Source organism: Stylophora pistillata, chromosome 10, assembly GCF_964205215.1.
Source record: "Stylophora pistillata chromosome 10, jaStyPist1.2, whole genome shotgun sequence".
NCBI classification, from domain to species: Eukaryota; Metazoa; Cnidaria; class Anthozoa; order Scleractinia; family Pocilloporidae; genus Stylophora; species Stylophora pistillata.
Window position 1 is genome coordinate 10,686,783 of NC_142528.1, and position 14,143 is coordinate 10,700,925.

General features: G+C 38.8%; 2 protein-coding genes across 5 annotated transcripts in view; one reads left to right on the top strand and one right to left on the bottom strand.

Moving 5' to 3' along the window:
• Positions 1–14,143, bottom strand: part of LOC111321574 (atrial natriuretic peptide receptor 1) — a 42,717-nt gene that overhangs the window by 13,021 nt on the left and 15,553 nt on the right. For 3 of the 4 annotated variants that reach the window (XM_022924492.2, XM_022924495.2, XM_022924494.2), the window contains 12 exons: positions 13,559–13,645; positions 13,241–13,393; positions 9,829–10,133; positions 7,952–8,261; positions 6,288–6,676; positions 5,182–5,317; positions 2,916–2,999; positions 2,266–2,448; positions 1,960–2,035; positions 1,692–1,791; positions 1,318–1,392; positions 1,143–1,220 (listed from right to left, as the gene is read on the bottom strand). In XM_022924492.2, coding sequence (XP_022780227.2) covers positions 1,143–1,220; positions 1,318–1,392; positions 1,692–1,791; positions 1,960–2,035; positions 2,266–2,448; positions 2,916–2,999; positions 5,182–5,317; positions 6,288–6,676; positions 7,952–8,261; positions 9,829–10,133; positions 13,241–13,393; positions 13,559–13,645 — 1,976 coding nt within the window. Of the gene's footprint in view, positions 1–1,142; positions 1,221–1,317; positions 1,393–1,686; positions 1,792–1,959; positions 2,036–2,265; positions 2,449–2,915; positions 3,000–5,181; positions 5,318–6,287; positions 6,677–7,951; positions 8,262–9,828; positions 10,134–13,240; positions 13,394–13,558; positions 13,646–14,143 lie in introns of all 4 variants that reach the window. The other variant, XM_088736900.1, reaches the window with a different exon arrangement.
• Positions 11,014–13,056, top strand: LOC148721787 (uncharacterized). The gene has a single exon (XM_088736911.1). The coding sequence runs from the start codon at positions 11,892–11,894 to the stop codon at positions 12,738–12,740; it is 849 nt and encodes a 282-aa protein (XP_088593037.1). The 5' UTR covers positions 11,014–11,891; the 3' UTR covers positions 12,741–13,056.

A 14,143-nucleotide genomic window follows, 5' to 3' on the forward strand; every position in this document is an offset into this window, starting at 1 on the left:
GAGAACCGCCTCCCGGTTAGCTCAATTGGTTAGAGCGCCGGATTGTGTTGTGCGGGAGGTCGAGGGTTCGAGCCCCGCACCGATACTCATGGTCTTAAAATAAGTGAGGAGAATTTGCTACCTTTCTATAATCAAAAAATGGATAGATATTCTAGTCTTCTCGGATAAGGACGAATAAACCGTAGGCCCCGTCTCCTCCCTTGGGGTGGTATGGGTGGGAATTGGCCCTGAAAAGCCCCTATGGGGAGTGGTCAAGTTACGTATGAATGTATGTATGTATGTAGGTCGCATAATTATATTTTACCTAAGGTTCAGACAAGCCGTTTAAAATCAGTTTTTATTAATAGATCTCTTTTCAATAGTAATTAATACTTTTTCCTTTTCCTTATTCATTCTATTCATGTTAATCGCTGCGCGTCTGTTTGCACAATAATTCTTAATAAAGACCTTTATTAAAAACCTTGTATCACCTCCTCAACTAATACGATGCAACGTTAAAAGCAATCGTCCATCAATGACTCGCGTTCTTACACTCTTAAGGTAGTTTGCTTGTCTTTGTTTTGAGTTTCCGCTGGGTCCTAGCTATATTTAGCCTTTCTCTGATTGATTACTGTGACCAACTTGGAATTGCAAATCGGCTTGGAATTACACTCTAAGTTCAATGATATATCAGTTGAATATCCTGAAAATGTGTTGTGATTCGTCAAGACTTTTAAATTGTGTCCTGATCAAATTCCTAGTTATAATAATTAATATATTTATTAGACAATGGAGTTTTAAATTTTAAGATACTCAGACCTATTAGTTACATATATCTTATTAACCAAGCGCGAGGGCCGTACTGGGAGAATATCGGCCCGAGGTCTTGACAGTACGGACCTCGCTGCGCTCGGTCCGTACAAATAAGACCGAGGGCCGATATTCTTCCAGTACGGTCCCGAGCAAGCTTGGTTAATAACAGATTTATTATACGACTGAAGTTCAAAGGGATACAAGTGCGGTATCATTCGGGACCATTCGGGACAGTGCCCGGTCCAATACTTACAGAATATTGGACCGGCAATAGAGCATTTTGATTGGTTTATTTTAGTTATTGGCCCTCTGACTGTCCGAGTTGTGTAATAATTCTCTGTAATACTAACCTGCTTGAGCTCCATTCTTATCTCTCTATTCAGTTCCACGTTTTTCTTGTCGATTCTCTTTACAGCAATTGTATTTCCCTTGGTAGTGAAAAATACTTTGTCAAGTTGTTTGTCGTTCTGCCCTTATACACTTTTCAACAATTTGAAACCACCAATCTACAGAATAGTAACTCACCCTCCATGAGCCGACAAGTGTAAACAGCTGGCGTTGATTGAGGTTATCAAAGCTCTCAGCGGAAACCAAGCTAACCTAGAAATATGACGGGGGCAACGAAACGAGTCAGTGAGACAAATTGCGAGATTATTTGACCGATCAACTGACGGGGCTTACAAACTGGCTTGACACTGACTATCAGATTGACCGATTGACTGATTTACAGACTGACTGATTGAATGATTGAATGATTAACTGATTAACGGATTGATTGACGGATTGACATACTGACTGATTGACAGACTGACATACTAATTTATCGACCGTAGGATCGACCGACCAACCGAACTGTTCGTGATCGCCTTTTTGGTCTACCGACCGATAAACCACCTTACCTGGCTGCGTAGAGACCCTACTTGTCTCGTCCTTAGAGAAATTTCGCTGTAGCTCACTCGCCAAGAATTGCTTGCGAGTTCTTTCTCGAGTTTCTGTTTTCTGAAAAGCAAATACTTTTCAAATCAAAACGGTGTCATTCATTTTTATTACTGACAGCTTTAAAAGACTAAGTATCAGTGATATTATAAAGATTTAAGCGACGTAAAGGTCATATTCATTCACGTACAGACTGATAATAAATAAACAATTAAAAAGACTTCAGGTTACCTGTAAATGATGGCCCCAGCAATCAGAATGACTACCACTATGACACCAAGACAAATGGATACGATTTCCGCCACCGCTGTAATTAAGATAGTTCAAATTCAATTCCTTATGAACAATCTAAAACTCACTGCTCGTGAAATATCCGCCCATTTCAAATGTAATTAAGTATATAGTTGAACTCTTTACCACTCTCATTTATTTCTGACTTACTCTTAAACCATTGGTGTGTGCTTATCCAAAGCGAACATTTTATTTTGAGACTCTTTCAATTTAGGAGACATTTACAGTTTTCTGTATGTAACTTACACAGCTTTCTTTCCTCCTCCTCCTCGATGCACTTTTCATTTTCAAAACCACATTTGGGAGCATCAGCAGGAGGTTTGCCATTGATCCACGAAATGGTCGCGTTCGGATACAGATAGAAAGAGATGGTGTTGTTTTCATCATCTCCCAGTTTAAACATCCCTCTGTTTTCAAACCTAGGTCCCTCTAAATAGGAAAGAAACAGCAACACCATAAGTTACAATCAGGTAAAGACAAAAACTCCTCCTGATTCAAGATAATTTTGTCAAATACTTAAGCTGCAGCAAATGACCCAGCAGCTTTACTTCAGATTCTTATTTATGTCTTTGGACTTCGGTTGATAGAAAATGATTCAAAGAATTAAAGCTAACACTCACTCCTTTAGTAGGAAGGTCTAGAGTGAAATTCTTCTTTCGTTTTCTTCTTTGCTTTGTGCTAGAAACATATATCTTAAGGTGGACAATTCTATATGATTATAATATTTAGGTAAAATTGCTCTACTTTTCTTTCAACGATCCACGAGAGAGCTCGAAATAGTTGATTAGCTTGAACGTTCTGGCTTTCCCTAGCTGAATAGAAGGAATAAAACCATTTGGACATATTTCGCTGGCCAAGGAGGCTAAGAGCTCTAGGTGTAAGAGGGTGTATCATACTTGTGTCTTCATAGAAGTCCATTACTGTGAGGTTGTGTTGTACGTCTCCATTTTTGTCGAGAAAAATATCATAGCCAAGAATGCCTAGAAGGAAAACAATTCTGAGCATGAACTTGTGTTTCCGTATGTAAATGATAAGGATTTCGTAACGCTAGATTGGATTGGTCAAAATTGGCAGACCAAGGTTAACTTGTTTTAAAGAAATATAATCGAGAAATGCACAAACGCTGAGGATTGTAAGTTTATGGTTTAAAGAGATCTTATGATCATAAATGTTTCATGGTCAAAACGTTGCATGTAGGGCCCTTTGTTTGTCGTAATTTTCGTCGTCTGAGAATAAGTTGGTGGGTACTGTAGTATCGAGTCAGTTTGCTAGACATAACGTCTCGTAGTCACGTTCGACGCACTAAAAACTACTATAAAACGAATACAAGAATTGTAAAAACGTGTAAAATGGTATATAAAAAGTCACTTGTAAAAATGTAGCGGAATTCCAAATCGATTTCGATCAATTACGATCCTCATCAGTAGTACTCCGCCATGTTTAAAATACTCATAAATAATTGTTCATATAAGTGACTCTGAAATGTCCACACTTCTTCCAGGCTTCATGTAAGCGGTCATGATGTATCAATCACAGCTCGTGGGATTTGAAAAAAGTTCCATTCGTTCTTGGAGTTCATAAGCGAGTCTTCGTTCACATTATTTATCCTCACTCCTTCAGTTATTTGTCTCAGCATCGCGTCATTGTGATAAACCCCCGTCACATCCATTCGGAACTGCTTTACCTCTCTATTGTGTTTCTCTTTACAGTGTTTCCACAATGCAGATCGTTCTTCCTTATTGTTAAGTGATTTCGTATGCTCTTTCCCTCTGGTATACGCGCTCCTGGCTGTTTCCCCTACGTATACGCTGTTACACTGGATACACTTAATCTCATACGTCACACTTTCTCTATCACACGGTCCTTTTCCACCTGTGCTACACACTGGGCAGTCTTCTCGTCCACACTGTCGCGGTTTAAATGGGTCGGACTTTTGGAGTAGTCGTTTAATGGCGATTCCGGCTTTCTCCACCACTTTAAAGTGGTGGAGAAAGCCGGAATCGCCATTAAACGACTACTCCAAAAGTCCGACCCATTTAAACCGCGACAGTGTGGACGAGAAGACTGCCCAGTGTGTAGCACAGGTGGAAAAGGACCGTGTGATAGAGAAAGTGTGACGTATGAGATTAAGTGTATCCAGTGTAACAGCGTATACGTAGGGGAAACAGCCAGGAGCGCGTATACCAGAGGGAAAGAGCATACGAAATCACTTAACAATAAGGAAGAACGATCTGCATTGTGGAAACACTGTAAAGAGAAACACAATAGAGAGGTAAAGCAGTTCCGAATGGATGTGACGGGGGTTTATCACAATGACGCGATGCTGAGACAAATAACTGAAGGAGTGAGGATAAATAATGTGAACGAAGACTCGCTTATGAACTCCAAGAACGAATGGAACTTTTTTCAAATCCCACGAGCTGTGATTGATACATCATGACCGCTTACATGAAGCCTGGAAGAAGTGTGGACATTTCAGAGTCACTTATATGAACAATTATTTATGAGTATTTTAAACATGGCGGAGTACTACTGATGAGGATCGTAATTGATCGAAATCGATTTGGAATTCCGCTACATTTTTACAAGTGACTTTTTATATACCATTTTACACGTTTTTACAATTCTTGTATTCGTTTTATAGTAGTTTTTAGTGCGTCGAACGTGACTACGAGACGTTATGTCTAGCAAACTGACTCAATTATCGAACACGTTCCTGGCCTCGGCCCACAAAATTTCATCACAATACTGTAGTATCGTATCAGCTATTGTACAGTATTGTCGCCGTCTAAGAATACAGTGTTAGCTACTGCAGTTGTCCTTGTTGCAATTTTTGTCGTTAGGGTCTCGTCATTGTATCCGTTGTCCTCGTAATCGTTGTCGCCTGAGTCGTCGATGTTGTATCCGTCGTCGTCATTCAGTTATACTATGAACTGATGTCGTTGTATCTGTCTTCGTGGCAATCGCTGTCACTCGAATCTTTGTCGATGTAGTGGTCGTCTTCGTCGTTAAAGTCGTCGTAAAGTTCGCCGAGTTAGACGTCACATTCATAAATCAAGCAGCTAGCTGTAGGAAGGCTCAACGTAGCCCGACCAATTAAAGATGGTTGTGTTGTATGGAAGTCCAAAACAAATCGAGTCATTAGGGATTGGTCCTACGTACTGGAATATGGTTTTCCATAGAGATTTTTCAACACTGTTCTTCCATCAGTAGCGTTCTTTCCTTCCGAAATTGTCCTATTTACTCCAATAGCATACAGGTAAGTCGCGTCGTAAAGGTAAGCTGTCTCTATGGGAGCCTGAAAGATGGAAAAGAACAAATAGGTTTTGGACGTGTCACTTTAAAAGTCGTTTTTCCGCTTTACTAAAGAGTTCTTTATGGTTTACTGATCTGGCCTGAGAAGCTGGAGATCGAGTTTTCGATCATTGGATATTAAGTATAAAAAGCCAGAATTCTTTGACTGTCAAGCACAGCCAGTCCACAGAGTACTGTGATAGATGAAAAAAAAAGGTTTAATTCACGCCCAGGGATGGATCCAAGAATTTTTGACGGGGGGGAATACAAAATTTCACGTTGAAACACAAATGTTTTCACACTAAGGCTTAAATAAACCACAAAATATTATAAGACGAGCAAATGTTGAATACTTGACATTGTGTGGTTATATGCCATCCTATCATGGCAAGAATTTTGGTGTTAGACAAGTGATAAAAAACACACATGTGGGAAGGGGGGTAGAGACCCACTTGACCTTCCCCCGGTTTCTCCTCTGGAACCGTACATCTGCTGCGGACTGCTTAACTGACTTTTTTTCCTGAGCAAATCTGCAGTTCACACTCCCCTCCTCCTAATGATAATAGGGACCTTACGCAACCACGACGGCGACGACAACGAGGACGTGGAAAAACAAGAGATCTAATTGGCAGAACAATAGCTCAGCACGAGCGTTTTGAAACTTTGTACATTTCTTAGCCGTCCTATGTAAAACAACAACGTGAAATCGCCAAAATTTGCGTCGTCTGCGAACCGAAACCGCGACGGTAAATTATTTTAATTTCCATTTGGAACTCAACGCTACTTTTATACGTCATGCTGAAGTTGAGCTGTGGCGCCGTATAAGACAGTAAGCTCCTGCAGCCATTTTTGAAATTCTAACTAAGAGTAGAAATTCATTTTTTAATCGAAGTCTTCCTTGGCGTTGCCGTCCTGATTGCGTTAGGTCCCTATTCATATAAAATCTGAATTTCAAGAATACTAATATAACGAACCGTTCTGTTAAATTTTGGAAAACTGTAATTTCCTACAACGAGTTGATACCCCTCGTAAGCGTCACTACAAAATGGCGGATCAGACATCCTGCGTTTCATTTCAACTGCAAAATTCTCATACTTCCCGATCCCAAGAGTGTTAAAAACCATGAATAACATCGATTTATACGCGTCGTAAAACTCCTTTTTCTCTTGCTCAGAAAGATACTGAGTCGACGTTGAATTGCGTTTGCCTTCAAACAAAAGCGTTGGATCTGCTGCATATCTTCCAACCAGAACAGGATCGAGTTCAAAAGCAATGAAGGCGTAATCCCCATTGTTCATTTCCAGTTTAGAGGCATAGTACATTGCCTCTCTTACAAGACTTTGTTCCATGGCAAGTATAATGACTGAAAAACGCAAAACAAAAATCTTCAAAAGTGAACCAAACCAAAAAAAAGCATTCATAAGATCTAAGAAAGGGCCTGCTTAAAAGTTAGAGGCGGACCCCTTTCTACCCTTAACTCTTTCACTCCCAAAATCTGATTATTAATTCTCCCCTCTTGCTGCTACAGGATCCCTTATAAATTGATTGCGAGAATTTGGTGAAAGATCAAGATAACAGCTTCTACCGAATAAGTTTGAGTATTCTCATTATCTGTTTGCTGGATAATGTAAGGATATAATCGGGAGAAGTTGCATGTTGATCACTTCTGGGATTTAAAGGGCTAAAGCGACCTGAAGCGACCAACAGTCTTGTTTCTCCTTCCTTGGTTAAATACCAGTCCATCGCATCATTTCGTCAGATTTCACAAGACAGTTCTCATACTCTCCTGGGTGGAGAGAGGCGCTTAGAGAGTTGAGTCATGATCATATCCCAAAACGCAACACAAAGACTCAGCTAGGGCTCGAACACGGACCATATGATCTGGAAACCACAGCGCTAAATACAGATTCCTCTTTCTGATAACTACAGACTATGTACTTATTGACTGATTGGGAGGGCTGGACGGGAAAAGATTTGGCTCGAAGTCGTGACGTATGGACCGAGTGCAGCGAGGTCCGTGCCTCATGACCGAGAGCCAAATATTTTCATGTCCGGCCCGACCAAACTCAGCCAAGCGTTTTATCATATGACCACTAAGTGTTGAAAATTTCAACCTACATAGCACGCGATAAACGGACACACGCAGGCACACAAGCACAAAAAAATTCTCCTTTATTTTTTCACGTCAGAACAAGAAACTCCCAATTCCTTGAAAAACGCGCTTTTTTCTTATTTCTGTTTTCCTTTTCGTTTTTGAAACAAAGCGACGTGAGAGTAGCAGGACCGGACAGCTTTTTCCGGACCGCGGGCTCACGTCTACCCGTCCGGCCCTGCGCGCGTCAGCTTTCACTATGGTTTTCTACGGGACGGACGGGTCATATGATAGAATCCATTATTCCGTCCCGTTGCTAGACTAAACTACTGAAGCTCATTTCATGATCTAAACTGGACCACGTTACACGGGTGTGCTCTATTAAATTAGTTATACTCTTCGCCGCCGTCCATTTCACGGTATTTTGCTTTGAGTCATTTGAACGCTTCAAAATCATCTGCGCCTCGATCTTCGCGTTCTTACACAAACCAGTTATTAAAAACTTGAGCTTGCGTAAGCGAAATGTAAGATTGATATCATACTTACTTCTGGCTTTGTTTTTACTTTGCCTTAAGATTTCCTTGAATTGTTCCCCATGTTCTTTAACTAAGTACCTACGAGGATGCGATACCCTTCTGTGTATTGTGACAGTTTTTCCAGCTGAAACCAAAAACGATTCTAAGAAATCTGCTCTTCGTTTCCAGTCGCGATCCTCCTTGCTGATTATTCCAACCAAGTTCCAGTCAAAATAATCCATAATCGCCAACACCGACGGACCGATACTATTATCGCCGAAGATGGTTCGTGCAAAGGTCGGATAGAGCTGTTTATCGGAAACCGCGTTTGATCTACACAGCTTGAAAAGGAAGATTAAAAAAAGTAAAGTGCAGGCTGCAGGTTTAAATTTTTTCCGTATTTTGTAGATGGCCTTTCATTTGAAAATTAAGTTCCCGCTGTCAACATTCTGCGGCAAAACCAAAATTTTCCCAGACCAAAAGGCCGTTTACACGGCAGAAAAATCGGGTACGGACTTGTCAAAAAAATAGTACGTATCGCATAATTTTAGCCGTTTACACGGATGATGTTTTACCACGGGTCGGACAAAAAGAGGCATAAGGACCAAGTTAGCAAGGTTGCGTTTACACCGCAGTTTGTGGGGGACCGGACCAATTTCTTGCATGGGACTACAGTATTTGGTACAGCTGTGTGCTGTTATCGAACATGCGTACCGTATTTACTCGAATAAGCGCCGCGGCGCTTAATTAAAACTTGTACCAGACAAATTTACTTTTTTATATTTTTATTCAACGGTACACTTTCTATCTGTCAATTTTCCTATGGACTGATGCTAAAATGATAGTAAATCTAGAATTTGATGATAAAAATTAACGGTAAAAAACTACGACGTTTCGAAGTCTGCATGACCTCATTATCAAGTAAAATGTTAAAACTGATGTAAAATTGTAGCTCAGAGATTATATACAAATAAAATGTGATAACTTCATTTGTTTGTATATAATCTCTGAGCTACAATTTTACATCAGTTTTAACATTTTACTTGATAATGAGGTCATGCAGACTTCGAAACGTCGTAGTTTTTTACCGTTAATTTTTATCATCAAATGTATTTCTAAACATTCTCTGATTAGAAATCTACAATTACGAGAGAAATTCGTACGGTGAAAAAACCCCGAGCGTTTCATAACCCGAGCAGAGAAATATAGTCACTTTGAACTAAAGAACATCAAATTTAAAGAATATAAACTGCCGATGCTGTGTTAAAATTGTTTTCTAGTGTTTTTCCTGGTTATACGGAATTCCTCTAATAAGCGCTGCATCGGGGGTGCGGCGTTTATTCGAGTAAATACGGTAATTCTTGTAAACAAAATGGCAACGCGTGACCCAAAAAATTGGTCCGGACCCGTGTTTTTTCTGGTTTTGGGGCCATAGACGGCCTTCAAATGTCAATTCGTATTCCTAGAGACCGTACCACTGAAAATATCCATATAAGAATCTTTCGTCTAATAGCTGTCTTACAAATCACAAAAACAGTTTGCTAAAACGTTTTCTTTTTTCTACGTGTACGTTCTGCAAAAAATTGCAAAAAATTTTTTCCAGAAAAAAATATTATCTCGTCTAGAGCGGAAAAAGTTAGTTCTTTAGCCAATGCTAAAGAAACCTCTCGCAGAATTTTCACGCAACGCAGTAGTCTTTCAATTCATGCTTACGACATAGGTACAAATGATACAAAAGTTACAAATTAAACAAATAAAAAATGATCCGTGACTGAAGTAGGATGAACTCTAATAAATAAGTACGGTTCTCTTACTCATTTATTTTGTTTCGCAAATATTTGCGTCTGAAAACTTTTTAAATGAATTCATTGCTTACGAAACCAACAACAGAAAGGAATAAATACTTACATGAGAGATAACAGGCAAATTTAAGGCCGCAGCCATTCTTGCTTGCGTGTGACAATCGCAACCGAATCCAATGAAAGCGTCCACTTTTCTCTCGAATTGACTGATAAGTGCATTTATTGACTTCTCTTCCAAGCATTCTGAGTCATCCCATACGAATCTGAGGCGAATTCCGGGCAGAAGATTAGGATCTTTGTTGATGTTGTCCACAGCGATGGTGATAGCAGACGCGTAGAATTTCCCGTAGAGGCCGCGACCGCCAATTGGTGTCGAGTAAGGAAGAATCAGGCCGATCGTTAAATTACCTTCTGTGGATGGACCAGGACAGGAATACCCAATAAGAAATTTTGAAACGAAAATCAGCAGAAAATGTGCTCTGAAATTCAATGAACTGTTCATGTTCGAAGAGGGATTTTGCAAAGACCACGTTCAATTAAGTAGAAAATGAAGTGAAGTGTGTGCGAAGTCATTAACAATCGCACACAGTTCATTTCCTATCGCACGGAATTTCATAATGAAATCTCTTGCTTCGCATTGACAGGATTCTACCCCCTATGTTATAGGTAATATTTTCCACTTCGAAGTAATTTGAAAGAAAAACACCTGTAATATTCACTTATCGTGACTGGGGGGTTTGCGAGTTAGCTTGGTAAAAGCAAATTTCGTGCTGATATGCAATTATCACCAGGCCGGAATATTATGACTTTGAATTATAAGGGCTATTCTGTGAAAACATCAGATACATTATTTTTTTACAGCGGTGATGACTACCATTACATTTGCAAAATTGATCATTACCAGGAGAGGTAACAAGAAATAAATTTGGGGCAAATAAAAGAACTTTTCATGCCAGATATGGAAAACGCTAAAAATTATTCCTCGGAAGGTTCGGCTTCCTTTGTTCTCAGCTGGATGCGTTCTTCGCGATATAATTTCTCGGGAAGGAAAAAAATTCATTGTCATTGAAATTTAGAGATGCTATGTTGATTGAATAACATAATATGGAATCCGTTGCAAAATTTCATTTTTTATAAATTGGATTTTTTCCGAAACAATATGCAATCAATAGAATTAATTTTCCTTAAGCCCGATTAGAACCTAAAATTGTTCTTTACCCTCGACAAAATTTAATTAATGGTCTTGTGGGCCTATGCATAATTTCCAAATTTTTTTCAAATTTTGGACAATAGATGCCATATGCAGTATAATTTATATGATCATTTCAAAATATAGCTTAAACTGAACAATTCTGAACTAAACATAAACAACGTATCGTCTACGGCCAAAAAGCAAATTAATGAAGTATACACATGAAGTATACACCGCAAATAATCTGACTGTAAAAAAGAATGACTTAAAAACGAGTGAAACACGTTTAAGACTGGAAAATGAAATCAGTGAATTAGGATTCTGAGGATTTTCATCAAGCAGGCAAATAAACACAAGATTTACGATTGAAATTTACATTGGACCCGACCCATACTGCTTAGAAATAGAGGATTGTAAACGGTGTAGACAAGAATTTCTTTGCCCAATATATAATCATGACCGACGAACTGTTGTTTCAACCTTTATTTACAATTTGACTTACCAGGGCCCAATTGTTTAACGGGTCGGATGGATAACGATATTCAACGGATAAACCACTACTCAGAGGATAAAAGGTGACAAAATGTACCGCACTATCTACTAGATAGAGGTTTATCCAACGGATAGGCGGAGTTGTCCATCTTCGAACAACTGTGAGGTCAACCTTGGCCAGGTTGTCAAGCCACGCAGCCGATTGATTCCTAAAACATTTCGCCCAAAACCCGGCCTAAAATTATGAGCCATGTCCAGATATACATGCAGTAAAGAAAATGGCGAAAATTCGTCGAAATGGTCAAATCCTCCGAGCTGATTTTGCTTTGACTAATTTGACTAAAATTCGCCGGAATCGTCAATTCCATGAACATTTATTTGCTTTGACGAAGTTCCCTCAAATCCGCCACTTTCGTCACTGCGAGTATTTCTCGATAAAGGTGAAAATTTATGAGCGAGACAGAGTTTCAGAGTTATTTCGATGAATGGATGGTTTGATAAATAGACGAAAGGATAAAAAAAATGCAGGTATTATCAAGCAGAACATAACGCAAAGCAAAAAAACATATTGTAAAAGACGACTTACAGACTTACAGACTTACAGATGTTTTGGAAATAAGCTAACTTTAAATCTTACTAAGACTAAATCCATGATTATAGGTAGTAATAGGAAACTCGTTGGTATTTCCTCTTTCTCATTATCTATTTTTGACACTGATATAAATTCTGTAACTAGTTTTAAATATTTGGGAGTTATGTTGTCCTCAACTTTTACATGGTCCGACCATGTTGAGTATATTTCATGTAAGGTTAATAAGAACCTCGGTCTTCTACGTAGGATTAAGTATTATTTACCTTATAATGCTCGGTTACTTTTTTATAATAGCTTAGTGTTGCCTATTTTTGATTATGCTGATTTAGTCTGGGGTGACAAGGGCAATGTCACACTAATGAAGGAATTGCAAATTCTGCAAAACAAAGCAGCTAAGTTGATATTAGATAGATCGCTTCACTCCTCATCTACTGATGCATTAACAGTCTTGAGATGGCCAAATCTTGAAGAACGTAGGAAATGTCATCGATGTATATATGCATACAAGTGTATTAATGGCGAAATTAATCATTCTTTGGACATTGTAAGAAAGAGTGATATGCACTCCTACAATACGCGCAATAACGATACTATAAAGCTCCCCAAAATCAAATACAATTGGGGAAAACATCGTTCGCGGTATCACTGTTTCAGAGACTTTAATGAGTTAGAGAGAACTGTAAGAAACTCAGTAAGTTTGCCAATTTTTAAAAAGTGTCTTTTTTCTGCTTCTTATAATTAGGTATTTTTTTTAACTAATTTTTGCGGTGTATATGTTGTAATCATTTTTATATTTCGATTTTAGCTTAAATTTCTATATTTTAATTGTATTTTTAGTATTTAGGACCTCTATGTAAACCACTATTGTGATGGAGTTTCCTAATAAAAGATTGTTATTATTATTATTATTATTATTAGACAGAAAAAGACTGCCAGTCTGCCAGCCAGCCAGGTAACTCGCAGGAAGAGAACACAAATATACAGCTGAATACTTTTTAATCATATTAAACGAAACAGCAACTTTTAATGTACAAAGTTTAAACACTTCATGATGAAATAAATCAAACCAGAACTGATTCAATGAGCCATTTCCGAGATCTGAACAACCTCATCTTCAAGTTGAGGCAAAGTGCTAAACCTTTCTTGTGAAAATGAGTTTGATAAGCATCGCTCTTATTCTTGTTTTAAGACAAAGGTTTTTGGGTGTCCTAAAAATGGCCTATCAACTGTTATAAGCCTTACCGTTATAGCACCTGGCGTCACATGACCTGCATTGCAGTACATCAGATGTAGGTACAGAACCATTATTTGGCCAAACAACCGAGTCGTTGTTCAAAAGAAGTTTGTGCCCTCCTTTCTTGTCAACAACAAATTCTCCGACCAGCTGGAACATTCCTAAGCAAAAATAAACGCTTAGCTAGGTATTCAGTAAATATGTTGGTATTCTTTTCTTTTTTAATGCTGCATCGAACAGGGGTTCTTTTGTAGGAGAAACACAAGCAAATGGAAGGGATTCTGTGGTTGATTAAAAAGTTAGGCAATCTCAGTTCCGAAGCTTACCGTTATTGGTTTCTCGATAATCCATCAACACCACGCTAAAATCTGCATCGCCGTTTTTGTTGATGTAACGATCATAGCCAAGAATACCTTGAAGAAAGTTAATCACTATTCAGTTTAAGCATGTCCGATGAAAAATAAAAGATCAGTTTTCTCTGCCGAGAGACAATGCGATACAATTATCTTCTCTCGCCGGACAAGGATGGCGAAAAGAGGGCATTCGTCGTTCAAGTTAGCGACACCCACTTCCATAATTTACAACGCTGAAATTATTTTGCTCATGAAACCCCGGATGATCCAGAAATAGCCTACCCCATCAACTCCCATGATCCCATGAGTGACCAGGACTGAATTTCTCCCCCCAATGCCAATACAATATCAATGGGACATGCAAGTGATTAGAATAAAGATAAATTTCAATTACAGGAACAATTAGTTGATCCAATACCAGATTCTCCGAACTAAAATCATAAGAATTGTTTGGCACACAGTAGGGAGAATTACTAAAGAGATATTGAGAGTGACGGGGTTAACGGCAGCTTGCTTATGTGGAAAACCCATGCACTTCTTTTCACTCTCCACAAAAGT